The sequence below is a fragment of the Symphodus melops genome (assembly GCF_947650265.1).
Source record: "Symphodus melops genome assembly, chromosome: 4".
Classification (NCBI taxonomy): domain Eukaryota; kingdom Metazoa; phylum Chordata; class Actinopteri; order Labriformes; family Labridae; genus Symphodus; species Symphodus melops.
Genome location: NC_136694.1, coordinates 3632674 through 3655009, shown reverse-complemented (window position 1 = coordinate 3655009; position 22336 = coordinate 3632674). Strand labels below are relative to the sequence as shown.

At 40.1% G+C, this 22336-nt stretch overlaps 1 protein-coding gene across 1 annotated transcript in view; it reads right to left on the bottom strand.

The window, feature by feature from the left end:
- Positions 1–22336, bottom strand: part of LOC306822988 (copine-9-like) — a 135414-nt gene that overhangs the window by 74349 nt on the left and 38729 nt on the right. Inside the window, 3 exon segments of the mRNA XM_079342326.1 lie at positions 1921–1997; positions 6297–6336; positions 18897–19000. Coding sequence (XP_079198452.1) covers positions 1921–1997; positions 6297–6336; positions 18897–19000 — 221 coding nt within the window.

The window sequence follows — 22336 nt, the reverse complement described above, 5'->3', positions numbered from 1 at the left end:
TGATGGAGAGAGGATGGGATCAGGTCAAGGTACCGGAGCAATTAATGCCATACAACCTGCAAGCAGTGCCATAAATGTCCATAATGACTTCCACAGTAACTCGTAAATCTGCATTAAATTCAAATCTCTGACAGGCTGACAGTTAGCCAGCTGATCCAACGGGCTCATCAAAGGAATGTAAAGGCTGAAGAGGGATGCAGGGATTGACAGAATGAGCTCCATCTATCTGGCTCACATCACTCACATATGCAGATATCTTATTGCCAACTTCCACCAGATGTGTGTTCAGTCCGTCTCCGCTGCGTTACTGAGCTGGTAGGTTTTAATTTTATTTCATGTGTGTGCTTCCACTTGCTCCGCTGTGCACGACGCATCAATTCAGCACAGAGAAGAACAAGCAGGACGGGAGGTCTTACACCCATACAACATCAAAATGTCTTTTTTTATTGTCAGAATAAAACACTATGTTTTGTTTGTTTATGCATCGATAAGGTTTATATAAAGTTTTATACATCATACACAGTGTTATCTCGTACTGTTGCGAGTGCATCTGTAAAATTACAGCAGGAATTCCTCAGTGTCTCCACACTCCAGCTGTAGGAGCCATAACGACACACGATGCACACGTGTCTGGTAGAAGTTCGGAGTTCAAGATACACAACCTGCTGCCAGCTGATATTCAACTATCTCAACTACGCACACTGCCATGTTCTGCAACACGTTTTTGATCTTCAATCATAACAGAAAGAAGTGAATTTGTCTCATGATGTACAGTTTTTTATATTTGAACGCAATTAAATATCATGAGTTAGTTATTGACAGAGCAGACAAATACACCGTAGGTATCCTGTTTGGTAACACCACAGCTCTAAACTACAAAACACTCCAGGAGCTCTGTCTATTGGAAGCTATGGGGTTGGACAACGGAGGGTCACCAGTTGTAATCCCAGTACTAGTACTGGTGTAGATATTGTTGCTGGGTGATGCCAGTTCCTTTTCTGAGTACAGAGTTCAGGACACAACACCCCAAACTGATAATGGTGCCCAGTGTGCCGCCCCCTCACCCTCAGATTCCACTGGATCCTTGAGTAACATGTTTGTTCTTTCCCATAGTTTTTCCCATCAGACGGCACAAGCCTTACCCTTCTGGATCGGATTCTGAAGCGTGGTGCAGCAGATTGCATCCACAAGAAGCTAGACTTACAGGTTCATAAGATCCCACAGGAATACACAGAACAACATGCCTTTCCAAGGTTGACTGTTTGGATGTTATGTTGATATACTGATGAAATAGACGGTCTGTACATGGTGTTTTATTTTGAAATTGTTTGCATGATTTGTGCCTTCCTGTGGCTGACTTCCTGTCTGGGCTGATCTGCTCTGCTCGGCTTGAAGCGTGCTGGCAGCGGACACCGTTATAAAAGACGCAGCAGAACAGAGCAATGTGGTGCTTCTCGTTCGTACCAGAGACGGACAATGGCGTGTCCCATGGAAACACGTTCATTAACTAGAGAGGCTGGCTCCAAAGTACATGGCATGGATAGAGCTTGGTACAAACGGAGACTGTGGAACCTTCTGGTCACTCTAAAAGGTCTCCATTAATGTCCTGTTTGTGTATTCTGGTTGTGTGAGGAGCATGTCTGCTAATCATAGAGAGTATTAACCTGAACTTTTCGCAGGGGATTAATTCAGTATTTAAATTAAAACAAGATTTTTTTTCAAGACCAGTGAAGTTCTGATGTACAAGTTACAAATTATAACCTATTAATCACTTGATGCACGCATATGGATTACACAATATGAAGAATAAGTTCGAACCAAAGAGCAGAAATGTTGGTACAAATGATATGATTGTTATTATTGAATCGACAGCAGAATAGAAGTACTATTTTATCCACAAATGTGATGTGCTGTACTTACGAGAGCATCCTCTCTAGCCTGCTCCCAGTCGAGCCGATTATCTCCCCCAGCGTACAGAACATCTGACCCAGGAAGTCCTGCACAGGACAAAACACAAAATCAGAAACTGGTCCGACTAAAAACATGCATGTCAACAAGGAGACAGAAACTTTGATACCTTGTGTCTTTATTTACTACTCAGGTTCCTTACATACATTTCATACATATTAGATACGTTTCAAGACAGTCATGTCATGTTTTATTTTAGCATTTTATTCACATTATTTTTTTCATTTCACTTTAAATCTGATCATCTCTCTTACTTAACAAATGTCCTCATCAATCAAATGTTGCACATTTTTTTTACCAAAATTACAGAAAATCCCTGACAGGAATATATCAATCCATAGTCATTTTTATTCAATACTGAAACTCATGCATACGTTTCATCTTGGACGTGCCTGTTTCGGGTCTGGTGCCATTAAACTGTTACAGGATGACGGGGTGACAATAGCTCTGTTCAAACCTCTCTCAGTGTAGGACCATGTGAAAACATGGATAGATTACCTTCCAGTTTATTTCACAGATTGATTTGAAATGGCAGAACAAATCATGTCTGCATCATTTATTATCAAGTTCTGTTCTTATTTCACGTTGCTGCATTTGACCTTTATAAAAAAAAAAAGCTTAACTGCATAAAAAAAAAAAAACAAGGACATAAAAATACTCTCACACTTTGCTGGTTCATTTCATTTTTCACAAACTCAGTGACTCACTAACGTCACCATGTAGGGCTCTGAAATCAAACTGGTGACATTACAAATACAATATGAACTCAACTTTGTCGGCATGATGAAGCTTCATCTCCCTGCACACATTTCCTGCCTCCACACTGACAAAATGTCAGACAAAGCAAAAACACCACGTTCTAAAAATATTTGCATAACTGTATTTCTTAATTTTGATATAAAGTATTAAAGAGCTGGAGGTGGAGGCCATGGGTGGAGATATGAGGGCAGGGGTTTTTTTTACAGAATCCCACTGTGACATCACAAGGAGAGCACATTTGAAACAGAACATTTTTGTTGAAACACTAATGCAGACCACAAACAAAAGACTGGACAGGTTTACTGTATTTCACATTTTGATGGTTTGAAAGACACAAATGTATTCTGTAAAAGTGGATTTTTCACAATATGTCCCCTTTAAGAAGGACTTGCTGATCAGTGCACTGCACTGGACACAATGCATTAACCAAACCTGTAACCTAAAGACTATGATCAACAAAATCAAATAGAAAATATAAAGACTATCCACGTAATAATAATTCTCAATTATTTTCAGATTTTAATCAAAAAGACTAGGTCGGGTTCAGACTACAAAACAGGGCCTGTACCCTTAACACAGTGGGGGTTGTGAGACACCTTGAATGACGTGGTTGGTGATTGGTGCTACTTGTGGACCCTGGGTCCAGTACATGTTTACAACACAGACAGAGATGCTTTTGGAGCATTTCAGGCACTAAAGAGCATTAAAGGAAAGTGGTTTAGAAAACAAAGACTACATTCAGTGGAGGGATTTAGAGCTCCATTTCTAGTCTCAGAGATGAGCCGGTCCACTCACACAAGCCAGCCCACGTGATCCACTATCTGTGCTACAATGTGAGAGAGCCTTCTTCTCTTTATTTCAACGAGTGAAGCAGTCACCGAAAACACTGTGAAAGGTCATCGGTCTGATGTTTAACACATTACTGCATGTTGTCAGCCTACCTTCTGCTCATCCAGGTGGGTAGGCAGTAAAGAAAAGGCAGACACAAGTTAGAGAGGAAGCTGAAAAGACAGTGAAAACAGCTCAAATAAAAAAATAACAATCTGAATATAATCCAATGATATTTTCCACATTAAATATTGTGAATCATTACATTAAGCAATCAGTGCGCATTGATTCTGAACTCAAACTCAAGTCACCCTGTTATATAATTTAAACTTTAGACGTCGGCATGCTCTGATAAAGACTTCATTTAAAATTCAATTCAATTAATTTAAGGTCACCTCAATTAACCGTGCACCAGATCAGTTTAAAGAGCCATGACACCGGTCCAATACCTCCAAAAATCAAAAGTGAAAATATCACTTCATATGATAATAGAAAAGTCTTTAAAGATGGAGTCAGAAGCCTTATCCAGTACAAATAAAATACAGACTTATACGAAAGTAATGATCCATTGTGGGCCGCCGTACATGTGTGCTGGTGTCTGTGTCTGCAGAGACTCAGACTTGACTTCACACAATAAGACTCATTAGACTCTTCCAAAGACTCTGCATATAAAAAAGATATTATCAAGGTCGCGTCACATTGAGCCACGTAGAATAATCTGTGATGTCTAGACGCTTTGAGTGAACAAGTTCTCCCGAACATCCCAGCAGACATCAGGAAGAGCTGTTGACACTCTCCTGTCTAAACTAAGCTGAACTGTCTCAGGTCTGACTGACATCAGGAACAGTGAACTAACATTACACATGTAATGAAGAAATCAGAGAAATTCCTCCATGCTGTCCTCTGACTGGATATTCATGCTTTGATTTGGTTGAAATAAATGGGATGTTTTTGTGGCGGCGAGTTGGCATTTTCCCCTCAGCCAATGACAGGTAATAGGCCTTATGCCAGCCGCTAGCTTTGTCAAGTCTCGAGCAGAAACACAGGGAAGGAGGACCCAATTGGAGCAAACAAAAGATTTATTTAAGAGGCAAACTCAAAATCCAAAAAGGCAAAAACACAAAACAAAAACTTACTCAAAACTTAAATCCAAAACGTCTCAAAAACTGAGTGGAGAAAAACAACTGAAATCCAGGAAAGCAGGGAACAAACGACAGACACTCATAACAGAACTCAGAACTGACAAGAGACTGAGGAAAACACAGAGACTAAATAGACAGAGTTAATCAGACGCAGGTGAGACTAATAGGACAGGTGAGGACAATCAGGGCAATCACACAGACAGGAAACACAAGGAACAATGAACACAAGACCAGAACAATAGAGGACAAGTACAAAGTAAAAACCAACACTGACAACCAGATATTACAAAATAAAACAGGAAACACCAAAGACTAGACTTAAAAACACAACACAAGAAATAAACTTACAGACAACAGGGAAACATACGAAAGACTAAAGTAAACACAAGACTATGAAACATTCAAACATACAAGGGAAACATGAACACTAAAACAAGACGAAACACAGAAACAAAGCCCAGTTTACATGTTGAACTGTAGCTGAACTGAAAAATGCTACTGACTCCACCTTTAAATAGAACCGTTACAAAATATAACAAAAGGACTTAAAATAGAAAAAATAAATTGCCAGTGTTCACCTAACCTCAGTCAGTTGGCTGAAGAAGAGCAAAGCATTACTTTTTTACGTTACACCTCAATTCATATGGTAACAATTTTTAAACAAATGTTTGTCTTTTTAGGCATAAGGACAAAGTTTTAATCACTGAGTTTATCTTTAGGGTTTTCTATCCTCCAATTTCACCTCGTATCTCACATTTCTTTGTTTCTTGACCTTTAAGTATCGATGAGTGTTTCAATGTATCTTTGTTTCTGTTTGAATCCATAGGCCGACATTAAGAATGATTTAGCCTTCATGCTCGGGAGTTTCTGACGGTAAATATTAAATATTGGACAATAGTGACGATAGCCATCTGTTCCTGCAGGCGGCTCCAGAGGCTCATCGGCAGCAGACGTCATGCTGGAAATCCAGTCAATCCAGGGTTTTTTGCCCTATTACAATCATATCAGCTACATGCCTAACTATGGATCACACATATTATTCATAAAATCTAAAAGAAGCTATTAAAAAAATTCACCCGCCATATATTGTGCGCCCATATTGCCAATAACTAATTAGATCCATTTTGCTTTTTGTACCAGGCTGTAAACATGTTTCTTTGTGCTGTAAAAATGACTTTTTTGGCGGTTGTCTATATGTGATTTCAGCCTCAAGCAGACACTCGATGAACTGCAGGACTCTGTACGTCTGAATTGGCTCCATTCAAAGTGTTTTATGAAAAAGGTATCTTTAGTTTTAGATAGCCAGAAAGGTTTGTGTTCATCGTATTATGCTCATGAGCGAATGAGCTAGCAAGCTGAATGCATCCCTCTCGTAAAAATAAAATCCGGAAACTATCATTGCACTGGTGTTCAAACTTTTAAAGCACGTCATATTGGAAGATGCAAATGAGCTGCTTCTATTTCAGATGGGTTTTTTTTATGAAATCAACACTCAAATTATTTGAGTTTCAGTTAAATTGAACCTCTTGAAGGTTTCAGTGCACCATACCAGTTGATATTTTACTTGGCATGATATGAATAAGAACAAAGGGTGCTCACATGTTTTGAGAGGTTGGAGCTCCTTGTGTCCACGTTGTACCTGCAATTTGACAACAACAAAAAGAGTGGGCTTTAGACAGTTTCTTCCTGGCACAACATGTGCTGCAATACATCATCGATAACACAAAGCAAACACTCCCAGAAAAGCAGAGGGCAGGACTTGAAAGGTGAACTCCAGCACAAAGACATGAAATAATGGACATATCTCCTGCGGGAACACAAAAGAAAACATCTTGTTCATATGTTCATAAAATAATTACATGCATTTTATATGGCAGGAATGAGTCATGAGGATGAAGAAGCTACACTCTGGGGTCACTCGTAGACTCGAGCCTCTTCCTCTCTGTTGGACGAGTTGCTTCTCCACTTTCTGTCTCCCAGAGGATTTCCTTTAACAGCGGTCACCAGGGGCTTCTTTGACAAGGATGAAGGTATATGACAAAAGGACATCCACTCATGAATGTGGAATAACACTACATAGATATCATGTATTCTTCCACTCCACATCTCTCTCTGGATCTCCTTCTCCCGCTCTGCTCCGCTTGTTCGCTGTCATTCTTGATTTCTGAGGTCTACAGAGAAGATGGAGGATGACACTGCCATCTTCTCACCTGTTTTCTGTTCTCTTTCTCCTCTTCAGCTTTAGAACCACATGTTTAACCTGCATGACAATCATTAACATCTTTTTTTTTTCTTGCAGGATTTTAAGGCTGCTGGGAGTAGAGGGAGCATGAACATACACAAAGAAGTTGGAAAAAGGAATCTTTTACACCCAGAGGAGTACCTGTGCTGTATTGCACTGAGATAGTGACTTCAACTTTTATATAGATATGCACTGTACATCTCAGTAGTGCATTATTCTCAGAGGAGCAGGCGGGCTTGTGGAAGATGAGTGACAAAGCCTCAGCATGGTGAAGCCTCTGTGGACCGGCTGCTCCACTCTCAGCCAGAGGAAAAAGCAAATACGATGATAAAATGTGACTTCCAGACAAAAACACATTCAACAGTCTACAATGTGCAGAACGCTTGGCACAAAACTTGGATTACTATTGATGCTTCTTCGCAGCCTCTACAGCAGTATTTGCATTTCAAAGTGAAATGCTTGTCAGGATGTGATGTTAGAGGACAGTTTGTTTATGTCCCACCGTCTTATTCTGATTTAACCACCACCTACGCCCTGCTTCCAAATATTTGTTTGTACTTCTTTCCCTTTTATTTAAATTCTTTACCGACACTAATGTCCTTAAAACAGCATGCATGTTCATGCGACTTATTTGCACTAAGCGTTCATTTTGGAGGAAAAGTAACATTGCTCAAGTTGGTGAAGTTTTAATCAACATAACAGGAGAAGGTTTGTAAGATGTGTGTACTGGTTGTCTACAATATGCACCATCCATTCATTTCTACACAGCTGGTATCTGAAGCATCATTAATATGTTGCATACATTTTGTCAACTAAAGGCATTTGGTAGAGTTTGTAATGCATCTACTCGTGTTCCTAGTTTTTCACTCAAGCAAAAAAAAAAAGCAAAGATCCCTCATAGACTCATGTTGTCAGTAAACACATTTCTGAATTCATGCCTTTGAGCAAGAGCCCTTTTATTCATTAACATACTCTATGCACCATGTTAGCAGAGGATATGTGACTCTGCTGTGAGAGACAGGTGGCGCGGCACATATCGCTAAACTTATGCCATGTTGCAAAACTAAGTGCACATTGCTGTAAGACTGGCATGCCCTTAACATCATTGACATGCCGAAGCAGCTGGACTTGATCGTAACATTATATACCATAAAGTTTAAATTTGTAGTTCTCAGTGAAACATCACACTAACCATGGATTGTTAGATTTTTATTTTTTTTTGTCAGATAACCGAACAGGTGTTGCAGCGATGGAAGCGGGCAGTGGAACTGCTTCAGATAGAAGTGATTGTACCCGAGCTAAAAAGCCTCTGCATGTTTCTAATAAGCTCCAGCAGCAGAAACCTGCTCAAACTAGGATCAATGTTGGAGATGCTTTTGAAACATGGAGAGAGGTTAGAACGCAGAAAGCTTTACAGACCGATGCAGAACTGGCTAAACACTGAAGCTACAGTGTCCACCACATTGCAACCTGTGTCAGCGTCCACTTAAGAGAGGAGAAACAATACAGAAATTCAAAACAATGTTCTGAATTTGGACTGCAGTACCCATTTTAATCACTAGGTGTCACAGTGACATACTGCTCCTTTAAGTTCATTAAAATTAGACAGCTGTGTGGTGTGCGTGTTATATTGCTAATGTTTACATAGTTTCTAAGAGACTGTTATTTTTCCATTACATTGTTTTCCCTCACACATATCCTGTGTGCTCAGTGTATTTACGGTTTTCTTCACCCCTGTACACGCCTTGTAGCTCCTTGAAGGACAGGTGATGGTCATGCGTGTTCAGAAAAAAGAGACCACAACGTTACAGTGTGAAGAAGCTGACAACTGTGTGACAAATGACCCAAAAGAAGAGGTGAGAGAGTATGTCACAGAATTTGTCAGGGGAAAAGATCTCTCACAAACTTTGTTTTAAGCTCGACCACGAGGAGCGAGGGAATATAATACTTTAATAGTTTCTTTACATAATAGTTTCTTTGTAAAATGAAGTAACTATAGTCCCCACAAAACACACTTTGATTGACTGCTACTTTCTATATTTCAGTTCAGTATACACTAAGTGTTCAGTTGAAGGTCTTTGAAGAGGGAGGGAAAAGCAGGGACTAATGGAAATCATTGAATTGAAGGGGAATATAAGAGAGGCAGCAGCTACATATACCACAAACCGCGGCTCTGCAGCTTGTCCAAAGTACTAGTTGCAGTGCTCTCCATTTAAAGCACCCCATCTCGCCCCACACACTTTCATTATATCTCCATCCATGGTGCATCAGTGCTAATCTTCAATCTCTCTGCTTCCCCATTTCAACGGAAATCTCTCTAACCCCCCCACATTCCCTTTGTCAAAACCTCCCTCTCCAGCGATGTCAAACGCGGCTCTTTGCTGAGCTTGGGTGGGATAAAATGAAATTACCACACAGTAGGATAAGCCTGTGAGCGACGGCCAAATGAGATTTGAGTGCGGAAGAGCAATAGAGTTGCTAAAAAAATAAATAAATCTAATGACCTTGATTTACATGGCAGGCGGTAGGGGATCCAGAGGGGGTTTCTAGTCAGAAATGAAGGTGAACAATGAAAACTGTTTGTGGTACGAAATGCTAAAAGTCACCTTCATGTTCTTCCCTTTGTGTTCCTTTGTGTAACCCACACTGTAAGAGTTAGACAATGCAGAAGTGCTCGTGTTTTCTGTGAACTGAGCGCCACAAATTAGACTCAATGTCGGGGATTAGGGGTGCAGCATCCTTTGTACAAGAGACTCCAGAGATTCTGGTTTATTAAAAAAACTTGGATTTCCCTCCTCTTCACAGCTTTATGTCGGGAGATTTACTGGCGCTTGAAAAACTCTGCAATAAGAGCATTACACGGTGAAAAATGTGCAGCAAGGTAATTAAAGCTGCTTCATACAGTAATCATGGTGGAGATTAGTGCAGTGGAGACCCATTTGTGTCAGCCATGTGAAAATCAACACTGTGATGAGACGTTCCAGTTTTAACACCATAATGGTCGTTCAGGTTCAAATAAGTTTAGAGACGCACGAAGACCCGAAAAATGTACATTGTGTATCACACCGTGTAGATTTGTTTGTTTTTTGTTTTTTTTTATGAACTTTTTTTTTAAGCTTACCAAATCAAATTAGAAAAACACCTTTGTAATTTGATATAGGTGCATAGGAGAGCAATGCGTCAATCCAAACTTAAACTTAAAACTCGCCCACTCCTCCTACCTCTCCAATTTATCATCAATGTTTGGGTACTAAACCTTCTACATCTTTACCCGATGAAGGTCTAGATCAGAAACGCTGCCTTTAAATGTTTGCAGTTTGCCTTTTCAGAAAGTTCACTTCTGTTGGTCACTTCACAAAGCAGACTCTGCCTGCAGGAAATGGTGTGACTGTGTCGGAGTGACCCGCAGTGTTGGGGTGCTTTGAGTAGTGAGAATACAAGAACAGCACCACACAAGCTTAAGTCCATTTACCATTCACCATCTATTGGGTCTTATCACTAATCCGTCTTGTTCACCTTTAATGGCTGACGACATGCTTCGAAAAAAACTCAATTCTTCATTGGATTTTGTTCACATCAGCAATTTTGCATAATTTTTTTATAATTGCTTCACCCTGAGCATTGTTTCATAAATTGTGAAGACTGCCTATGAATTATTTTAACTAAGTCTGTTTTGAAATGCTGATGTGATGTAGATTACTATAGCATGCATCATGCATGAGGCCCCTTTATTCCTCACAATCTCAGTTTGAAAGAGTGCAGCGTACATTTAAAAACCTAATTACACCTTTGTGTACGGTATGTGAAGTTAACGTCTGATTCAACCCTTAAGGCTGCAGGGAGAAAAATACACAACAGCCTTAATTACATTTTAAACAATCAGCAATGATTGCAACACCTGTGTTCTCAGTCTGATGGAATTCACTCTGTTATCACCGATGGCTAGGTTTTACTGTGTTCTTACTTTTACTGGTCACTCTGGGGTCTGTTTGGTGGGTCTTTAAAGATCCCATTACCTCTAAGGCTGCTAGTTTACTCTTTAATGTTGTGTTCAGTCGATTTTCAGTCCAGATACCCGTGACCAAAGTATCTGTTCCAAACGAGTCAATAGGATTTGGTAAATAAACTGCAATGATGCCACACTTATCTGTTTCAGTGTTTACATAAAGACCAAATAAGAGCGGCCTGTACTGAGACGCAGGACTTTTCTGCTCGCAAGGTAAAACAATGACTCTGAGAAAAGAGCTCATCAACATATTGACCTACTGATTGGTATTTCAATATTGGGTTCAAATCTAAAGTTGCACATTATTTCTAAGTCAGTGCATGCTGTCAGTAATTTGAAGGAAACTAAAGGTTCTTTTTCTGCATATTAATGATTTGTGGGGGTTTCTGACTCCATCTGAATTACATAATTAATGATTTGATGAAGAGAAAAAGGATACTAAGACGGTTGTTTCTGGTGGTGGGTTTTTCTCAGTGTCCCCAGGTACTCCAGATCGTTATCCTTCCATGTTAAATGTGTTAGTAAGATTTGGGTTAATGTTATGCTAATACACATTTCTCTACTGTAAGCTGCAACCCTGTTCTGTCTTTGTTATTAGCTTACATTCAGTCGCCTGCAGTGTATGGTAATCATCGTTAATTGGCCTCTGAGGTAGTTGGAATCTGTCATTTTCGCTCTCTGCATGTCAATGTATCCTCCTAACAAGTGCTATATTCGATCTGATCCTGTGCCTCAGGGCTCGTTTCTTGTGCAAAAGAAATGAAAAACACATCCTAGGAGAGGGGTTTCTGTAATAGGTGACATTTGGATAAACTGTTTTCTACCTCAGGTTAATAATAACCACTTCATCACATCCCTCTGAGTTTTATTCGGTATAAGACACACTGGGAATCTACCTGCTGCAATCAAAACCACTTGTGAAAATTAGACAGTCACGAATTCAGACGCTATAGTTATCAAACGAATACAGAGACTGAAGACAAGTCCCTTGTGTAAAAAAGAAAAAAAAACACCCTAATGTTGATTTCGCTATTTTAATCCAAATGATTAAAAAGGATTTTCGATTCATAAGGCAGAAGAATAAAAATTCCATAATGGCCATGGAGGTCTGATTCATAGAGTTCTTTGATAACATGGGGATTGGAAGATTTTTGCATTTCAACATGAAACCTTCATGTTTCCAGAGGAACGTAAGTTGATTAATAACGTTCCCCAAACAAATGCACTCCTACAATTCATGGCTCATTTCAGAAAAATCTCCTGGTGCTGACAGACTTCCATTTAAAGGTGAAACACTGAAGTCTCCATCACACCATGAATACAGCACGTAACACACAGTTGCAGAATGGTCGGGCGAAGTTGCTCTAACCTGATTGGCCATCGGAGGTAGTGACAGAGACAAAATGGAGTGAGAAATTGTGCATTGGCATGTGGCTCTTTACAAAACGCTATGAAGCTTTGTTTCAGGGAAGTCAGTGTGCCGCAAGGAGAAATAAAACCAGATAAACCATCAACATGGCGGTGTTATGTTTGTCTTTCATGCTGCTGTCAAACGGGACCAATCAACGGACCGCAGTGTTTAGCTTCACCTTTTAGGGTCGGATCAATATTCTTGAAACCCCAAAAAGTAGGACGGTACGGGTCAGTTTTGGGATCTTTCCCGGCTTTAGTCCATGGAAGTGCCACAAAATGTGTGTATGAGTTGAACCGAACTGAACCGCTCGGTGGAAACGGGGCTTTCTTGTACAAGTGTTCTTTTCCTCTAAAGCGTCACATGCACCATCAGCCTTACTGTGATAAGAGAATTTAGGAATTACACAGACGACCGTACAGTTTAATCTGTATTCATACATAAAAATAAAAAAAATAAAAAATCGCTGTGGATTTCAAGAGACAAGACCTCACATGATGTATGTCTTTTGTTGTCACCATCCATCTGCTCAGTTCATACATCTTCTTTTCTTCATAGAAGTCATACATCACTTTGCTCCACATCCATCTATTGTGATCCACGGGGCTAAAAATAATCTCCGCGTGGAGAGGTTTCGGTTTAATAATTGATTCCCTCTACTGGATGCTCACTTTTATTGGAATACCCTCCCGTGACCTCGTATCAGGGAGACCACATGCGCTCTCCTGGGACTCGGTATAATCCATATCTGGGCCACACTGGCAACACATTGCACAGCCATTTATTTCTGCCTCTGAGACGCTGCTTTATGCTTTCCTGCTCTGTGCAAATTTAGTAATGATCTGTGCAGGCAGAGGAAAAAGACACCTGTTTAAAGGATATTTCATCAGCGTATTATTGACCATAAACAGTCACAAGTTAAGTGTCCATTAGTATCATGAGTCTGTGAGGGGTTTGAAAAATGTCAACGACCATTTATATAGATGTTCATAACAATTTAAAAAAATGAAACTATTAGAAAAGGAGAGTAACCCATTCCAGACTGGAATCATAGGGCGGCTTTTTCTTGCTAATGATGACATGACTCCTTTTCCTGTTTGCTGAAATACTCGTACTAGCTGGTTGAGTCATTTTTACATAAATTGCAGTGGGCATTTATCCTCGACTTCAGATCAAAAATAGGCAACAGATTGAGGACCAGATAAGATCGCAGCACCCACAAACTCTATAAAGGTTTATTTTTTCCTATATGACACATGTTTCTGCAGATGGGTCATTCTTCTCATCTTTCCCAGGTGAATAACCTTGCAACACCTTTCAGTGATGACTGTTTGATGATTATTTCCTGTGACGGAGCTCGTTAACGCTCCACGTTCAGTACGTATACGGATGGAACCTTCTATCCATACTCAGCCTTTATTACATCCGCATTTCTGCACGTTTTCTGGAAGCTTAAACATTCAGACCGAGTGTTGCAATACCACTGGAAATTGTAGAAGCAGTATCGAGCAGAGTAGTCAAGAGTGCAAGCATGACCCGCTAAACACAAGAAAGAAGAAGGTTCTTAAAATGGCGTTTTCGAGGATGGATTGTGCACTGTGGTTAACGATATACTTTACCTGCTCTGGGCGCAGGGACAAATAACTACAACAAAACAGCTGGGTGGAGATTTGACAGGCGCTGAGTGACAGCTAGAGAACAGCAAAGGAGTGGATGTCCGTGTGAGACCACGCCTTCTAATGGATGCTATTTTTAATGCACCATCCCAACTTATTGGATGCATGGACGTTTATTAGTGGGGAAGCCTACACCCAAATTGTTTCAATACGTAAACGAAATATAAATGAAAAAAAAGCAGGAGACCAGTATCCTGCATTTCTTTTTTTTTTACAAACACAAATGCTGTGTGTTACAAGTCACGCTGTTTGCTTGTTGTGTCAAATCACTGTGGGGTAGGAATACATTACCAGGAAAAGCTGGCCAACAGAGAAAGTAAAGCTTTGTGGGAGCAGCCTAGTGTTAAATTCTAATGTCATTTATATTCCCTTAAAATGCCTTCAAGCTATATGGATATGTTTACTCCTCTTTTTAAATGACAACAAAGGACAGGAGGAACAAATGCAAGCAACATTATTATCTTTTGTTTTGGTTTGTGGTTCTAAGACTTTACAATTATTTGGGTTTTCAAAAATGCACATAAATTGTCTTTAAAAGCTTTCATCGAGGTAAAACCTGTTTTAAAGCTGACATATCAATGATCCATCCTTTAATAATGACCTTGTAGAATTCCATTAGTAGTACATGTTCCTGACTTCTCTCAAATGTTTTCTGCAGAACGTGCTCAAGGCAGGAGCTTAAGATCTCATCTTCTCTTCTTCTTCAATCAGTGTAAATAAGTCTCAGAGCTCCTAAAACACGTGTGTGAAGTGTCTTGTTGTAAATCCACTCTGATCCTGTATTTGATCATGTCTATAAACCTCTCTATTTCAGCCCTGTTCAGAACAGGCCGTTACTGTGTCAGTAGCTTTAAATATGTAAATGAGCTGTGTCTGACCACGCCCCCTCTCTGGAAGGGCTCGGGTGTCTCGGGCTTTCTTGCTCCCTGTCCTGTTGTTTACGGTGAAAAAGCAGACTAAGAGTTCAGAACAAACACCTAGCTGTGGGAGTGTCACCAACATGGGGGAGGGGCTACTGCCCTTTGTGATGTCATGAAGGGAAAATCTCCACACATTTTTGAGCACACCTTTTCTAAGCACATATTTTCTGAAAAGTCGACAAGGATGGACTTGTTACATCATGGGGGGGGGTTGAAAAATATGGTAAAGTATATTTTGCACAATATGTGACCTTTAACACAGCAACTAGGGACACAAAACACAGTGACGTGATGTTGCAACAAGGCAGAATACGGAGGATATGTGGTGATTTATGTTGTCACTACAAAGTGTGTGATTGTGTGTTTTGTGTTTCAGCTTTAATGATATTCTTGGTCAGGAGATTAAGCCTTCTCACTAAGGGGTGCAGCTGTAGTCTCAGGGGACAAACACTCAAATTTAACACTCAGCGACATGAACCTGGGCTGAATGCACAACAACAACATTGATAATACTGATTTGAACTATTTTTTGGCAGATTCTTTTTGACTAATTCAATTCCCTGAGCTCAGGCAGCCTTGAGTATATTCTCCACGTCTTTGCATCTAATTGTCATTTAGTTACAAAGTTATCTGAAAAATAGATGAAAACTTCATGGTTAAACAACACATCCCAAACAGACAAAGCTTTGTATAGACATTGTTTTCATGGACTTCTTTTTACAACAAAATGCTGCATCTTATCTCAGCTGTCAGCACGTCTTTGTATATTCATTTTGATTCCAGCCTGTGAATTCACATTGCATTTCGATGTTGCAGAAGCACAGTGCAGCTGGAGCTCCACATATACGCACACACTCAAACATGCACACACTGAGCTGTTCTCCCCTCGAGCTCTGCTGGAACTGTAACGTCTTTGGTACTAACTCCCAACATGGTACAAAGAGGCGATCACTTTATCCCCCATTATACCTCTGAGACATATACAGGGGCGTAAATATAACTGTCTGAAGAGCACTTTAAATTCTGTATCAGACAAACAATGCAGTACTACTGTTCCTTTGTCCCTGCAATAGACGTCCAAAATTCTGATTTTGGAACAACAGTCTCTGTTCCTGTTTCATCCAAGCGTAATAAACACAACTTTTACAGTCATGTGGCAGTGTGCAAAAAAACAACTAAAATAATCTTCTCTTTCCTTAACAGGTAGACCGGTTTCTTTCTAGACGCAAATAAATGCACTCCTAATGGTTGGACACTAGGGGGCATTATCAATATATTTGCGTACCTAGGGACACCAGTCATGTTTTCTAAGCGGAAATGAGGAGTTACTCTTTGGACAAATAAAATATATCAACTCCTCGTATTGTACCTTTAAGTCATAGGTCGTTTATAGTTGTATTAATAGTTGTATTAGTCACTTCTTAATGAACAGAGATTGGGCCTCCGAGTTTACGGTCCTTTACCTTCACACTTCACTTTGTGTCTTCATTGGACACATCGTCGAATGTGTAGCGTCCTCATTGATATTCAGAGTTTAACAAACCCATCACTTCTAATTCAAGCTTCTTTTGTTGTCGACTGAGAATTGGGATTGATTCGATGAGTGCTGCAGCCTGCTGTGCTGTTGATATTCACAGTTATTGATGACACAGTGACGGGCAGCTCTGATCAATACGTCAGGTGTGATGTACTTGACCCCATTCTGGCTCTTTTCTCTTTGTATGCAAAGAACGAAGGTGGAAAGAAGTTTTACCACTCCTATCTTGAGTGACTTCATGTCAAGTTAGAGTTTGAGCAGCTCTGCAGATCTGAGAATAAACAACAACAACACTGTTCTCCTTCCTCTGAATCCTCTGGGAGAGGTGTTGGCCTCAACCGGCAGCAGATCTCGTTGTGCTCATTTGGAAAATTCTGGAAGTATTTTTTTTTTTTTTTTTTTTTTCTTTCTGATTTCTCTTCATAAATCCTTCAGAACGTCTTGTTTTTTAAGCATTGAACCTCACAAAAAAAGGTTGAGCTGAATTATGAGTTTTCAATTCATTTTTACAGATGTGCTCAGTCCATTGTCAGTAATAAAGCCTGAAGTAATGAGTCCCTGATGGTTTGAATAATAGCAGTAATAATACAGCAGTACAAAGTGATGCCAAAGGTGGTTATGAACATTTAAGCTATGATTCAGCATTCAGATTCCAGCCTCTGGACAATCATCTTTTTATTCCCAAACTGTGAAACTAACAGAGAGCGAGACTTGATGCAGCAGTCGGGGTTTAATTACTTTTGCTCAAGGGCAGTTTGGTAATGTTTGAGAGGCAAGCTGTTTGTTTATTCTGCCCGACGTGATCATCTACAAAACTGTCTCAATATTTTATAGACACTGCGGATTTCACAATAAACTTGAGAAAATGAAAACATACAAAGCATGCTGACACGAGTGACTTTGTGCTTAATTGTGTCTGCGTGAGATTGAATGAAGCAGCAAATGTAACTGAACAATGTGAAGTTAGACAGATCTAAGATTTGTACTGATCTCTACAGTCTGTAACGCTACAGTCGTGTTACTGGTCCTTGGCTTGGGGGTTGTGCACGCCTCATAGACGGAGGCAGTGGTCCTACTAGTGTGCGTCCTTGGTTTGAATCTGACCTGTGGCATGATATTTCAACTTCTCTCCCCACTATTTCTGACTCTATGCACTGTCCCATCTAAAAAATAAAGACATGAAAAGCCCCTCGAAAATTGAATTTATACAAAATGTTGTTGGCTGAATGACATCGAGGGGTCGTGCAGTTACACCTGTCACTCAGCACTGTGGAAGTAAATGGAGAAAGATGATGCAGTATAGGGTTGTAAAAAAGTCGGCCTCTTTAGAGAGATTGTGTTTTTTCTTGTGTCTCTTGTGAGTCAAGTGCTAATCAATATTCTACTGAAACTTAAAACAATCTGTTTTCTTCTTATCTGTATCGTGTGAGAAAAGGAAGGATTAGCTCTGCTAGCTCATCAGCTGTCTCTGGACATGAGGATGACAGAAATGTGCTCTGCAAAATATCATTTTTTATTATTATCATTTTTTTTATTTATTTTTTTTTATTTACAAAACCAGACACTGTGATCCGATTCTAAATCGACACAAATAATTAATAGCATTAAGAAAAACACATTTCTGGAACATTCTACTAAACATGAATAGAGCTGATGACACAAATGCTTCTGTAGTCCAAATTCAAAACATAGAGACCTCCTCCTGCCCACTCCTCCCTTGAGTCGAGATGCACGCAGGTAAAACTGTCACGATGCAGACACAGCAGCTTCACTGTATCTCCTTTATCTCTTCATCTCCAACATTGATCCTAGTTTGAGCAGCTTTCTGCTGCTGGAGCTTATTAGAAACATGCAGAGGCTTTTTAGCTCGGCTACAATCACTTCTATCTGAAGCAGTTCTCTGGCTCGCCTCCATCGCTGCAACACCTGTTGGGTTGACGTTTGCCTCGCAAACCAACAGGTGAGGGTAAGACATCTGTGCGAGGGTGTAGGAAAACCTCCTACCTTCTCTGGTCCAAACAAATCCAGACCATTCAGGAGCAGAAGGAGGACATACCGGCTGCTGCATTGTTGCCAGAGAAGCTTCAACACAGCAGATTTCCTTCATGTCTGATCTGATGAGAAGCTCACTTTACCATTACAGTGAGCAGAAATCTTACAGATTTGGAAGTTAACCAGAAAGAGATAAAAACCCATTTTGAGCCAGTAAACTGCTGAGTCATCATCATTTTGGTGTTAGTCCTGTAGTCTATTGCTTCCATAGTAATCAGCTCTGACTGGGGGCTTTTAAGCCTGGTGGGTGTGTGTCAGTGGACTATAATACAAGGGGGGCTTGATTGAAGTCATTCCCTGGTGTAACAAAGGAGAGACACAGCAGAGCTTTAAAGGCAGAGCTGTTTCCACTTACACATCAAAGCGCAGGTTCTGCTTCTCTTCAAAGAAGAAGTCAAGGACAAACTTCCTCACAAAGTCGGGGTTCAGCGTGTTATCGATCACTTCTGTCCGACCAAACTGTAACAGAAAGGAAGAGAAGAGTCAGAATGAGAAACGATCAGGTACATGTGCTCAGAGGTGAAGCATCAAACATGTATGACTTTGACGTGACGTTAACCTCCAGGCAGTAATTTAGCGAAGTCTGCTTTGATAAACTTAATTTAAATTAGAATCAAGTGGCTCAATTGCAAGTTTGCCTAGTCTTTTCTATTTGTTTTTGCAAGTGACGAACTTTTTCCATTATGCATCAGCGCAGCAGGAACTGCACAGGTTTCTCATTTTTTTGGAACCAATTAGATGTCTTTGATGCAAAGTTGTGCAGTAGGTAAACAACATGTAATGAAGGAAAGAAACCAAAGAAATTTAAAAGGCGCTTTGTAGATCTTTTCACAGGCACACAATCATGACCCACCAAACAACAGTTTAAAGACCTACTTTTGGGTCCTGACCCACCAGTTGAGAATCACTGATCTACTACAAACATTTATGTGCGAGTCGGACACGAAAAATGATAAATGATAAAATAATGATAAAAAGTGTTAACTCATGTTTGCCATCAGAGACTTCTGTAAATAAAATGCATCATTTAGTGAAAACAGTTTGTTTGAAAGTCATAAAAGCAGCATAGATGGGGAAAGGACAATATCACATTTTTATAAGAATGTTTTCATTAAAATATCTATATCAATAACATATTGATAACCCCATGTCCCATTTATTTTTTTTGTACTTACATAAACTTCACTATTTCAAACAGTTTTCGAAGCCAAAGACATCCACAACAGGACGTGTCTTGTCAGAGAAGCAACATGTTTATCGTTGCCACGAAAACACCAGATGTTATGTCAATGACCGCTGCTCAAGGAAGCGTGAGCTGCTACTGAAAGCTGCCGTTCTGCTGCTGCATGTGCTGCACTGATAAAAAAACTTCAATTAAATCATACTTGAACACAATAACTCGTCAGTCAGCATATTCTCTTCCTCAGGTCGGCTTCGCCCGTTCATCTTTACTCAACTCGAAGATCGTTTTCATTGGGTAGGGTGTCTTGCCCAAGGGCACATTGGACACGTAGTTGCAGGAGCTGTTTGAACCCTCAACCTTCAGGTTAGGAGACGACCGGCTCTACCAAATGAGCCACAGCCGCCCTAATTTGGCAGTATAAATGGATTGAATGGGACATAGCTGTAAAGACGACCTGGGGGAATACAAACCTGTCTGCAGAGGAGGAACAGGGAAACAGGGAAACACTACATTACATCCTTATTTTTAGCACCTTTGACGACAGCGCACTAATATGCCAACACTTTGTGTCATACTGTGATGAACAATCAAAGCTTCCTCTCACACACAAGTGACGCTCCTGTAGATTGTTCTCCAATCACAGACTCATTCCTCCACTCAAAACACGAGGCTGTCAGGCAGGTGACAGTGATGAGCTATCGATTTGACAAATACCTACAACCACCACCACAACCACCACCACCACCACCACCTCTGTTCCTGTCGGGCTACGTCAATCAAACTGAATACATGGAGGGTAGTCTCCATCGGGTATACTCTCATCATCTTCCTGAAACCTTCAGGTTAACGAGGTAGTCCCAGCATGAAAAGTAACGTGACCAACAGGTATCATCGAGAAGTCGCTTCATTCTTACTTTGTCATTCGTTCATGAAGAATCAGGCTATAGTGTCTAAAAAAAGACATTGTCTATACGCTGAAAATCAGAACTTCTAATATAATTTAGTGTCATTTTAAAATGTGTTTTTATGTCTTGAAACATGTTTGATCATCAGACGCACATGTTCGGGCTTTAGGAAAGCATTCTTCATGGAAATGAGAAAATGACAGCTAAAGTGTTTGGTAATTGATTTGCAACCCAATTATGGTCAACGATTTGGTGGCTCCTTGCTTTGAACACTAAATCAATAAAAGAATCAATCAAACTAAATTGGCGCAGTGAATGTGGAAGAATTAAGACTTCATTTATGCAATTTGTAAAACTGCTGATTTCAGTCTAAAACAATAAAAAGGATATCGTTTTTAATCTTCATAAACTGAAGTGTATGAGAGGGAAGCATTTTAATGTCTGCTCTTCTTGTAATCCATGTAAACCATACTCTAATCCCATGGGTACATGACATGTATTTATATGTAAATGCCTGATGGAAAAAGGATCACGCACTTACATAGTTTGCGGACACATAAAATCTCCTCCCTCCTTCAGTGTATGATCTCTGGAAAGTCTCCTCCGCTGCTCTGCAGAGCCCTAAATTAGAGCCTTTGTTTCATATTTGCTTGTTAACTGTTCTTCATGGCTTCACAAAAGCCAGAGTCTGGATTTATGGGGCTGAAGGGGGGGGCGGACCTCTTGGCTTACTGTTGCATCACGATGTTTGATCCAGCTGTGACAGCAGCATACTGTGAAGTCCATACAGCCTGCATCCCATAAATAAGAATCCAAAACAAAGGAGCTGCAGGGAGTTCATTTTTCAGAAGTTGTTCCAAAAGCTGTCAGGTTTTTTGTTTTTCTTGGGTTATTTTTTCTTTGAAACAAACAGAACAGAAGTGTATTAAAAACAGACGAGAGATAAATTAAATCCTGAAGGAGAAAGCAAATAGAGATGTAATAGAACATTTTATACTGATAACAAATTATTTAAAATAGACTGTGGAGTCACCCGCCCGAGCCTTTCCCTTTCAGTAAGTAGCTCACAGTTTGGGTATAATGTAGTGTGTGTACAGGTCTAAGGTGTCTGAAAATAAATTGACCTGGTTCTGAAGTAATCCCTACCTCCTCCTGCTTTGTCTGCCAAATAAACCCAGACTGCTTCTTAGCATCCCAAACAAGCCAAGCAGCAGTCCAAAATACCAAAACTGCAAATCCTGATAGTCAACGAACACTGTAAGAATTTGTCATGATTTTTAGACTACTTTTTACTGAAATTTCCCAAATAAAAATTGACACTATGGATGGATAAAGACAAGGAGGCGGTGTGAAGATGAGCTGTCCATGTTTCTTAGGTGATGAAATAGAAGTGGAAAAAATGAGACTAATGTGGAATTGAGAACGACTGCAGTTTGTCGAGCGTCTGCTTGAGCTGCCTGCAAGAGCCACACTCACACCACATTCAGAAATGCCTCTTCTTACTGCTGATATGAACGTTTACAGCCGGGTTAAAAAACTATTGTCCTCCTTCACTAACAGATATGTTACGTCACTCAGGCTCTGTCCATTCATATTTACAGTCGATGATTTGCTGCAGTCTTTGTGCGTCCTTCTTTTAAGAGCACGTGCTTTGCTGCCCTCAGGTGACAACCCACAGAGCAGGGGGATCGGGTTGCAAATAATAAA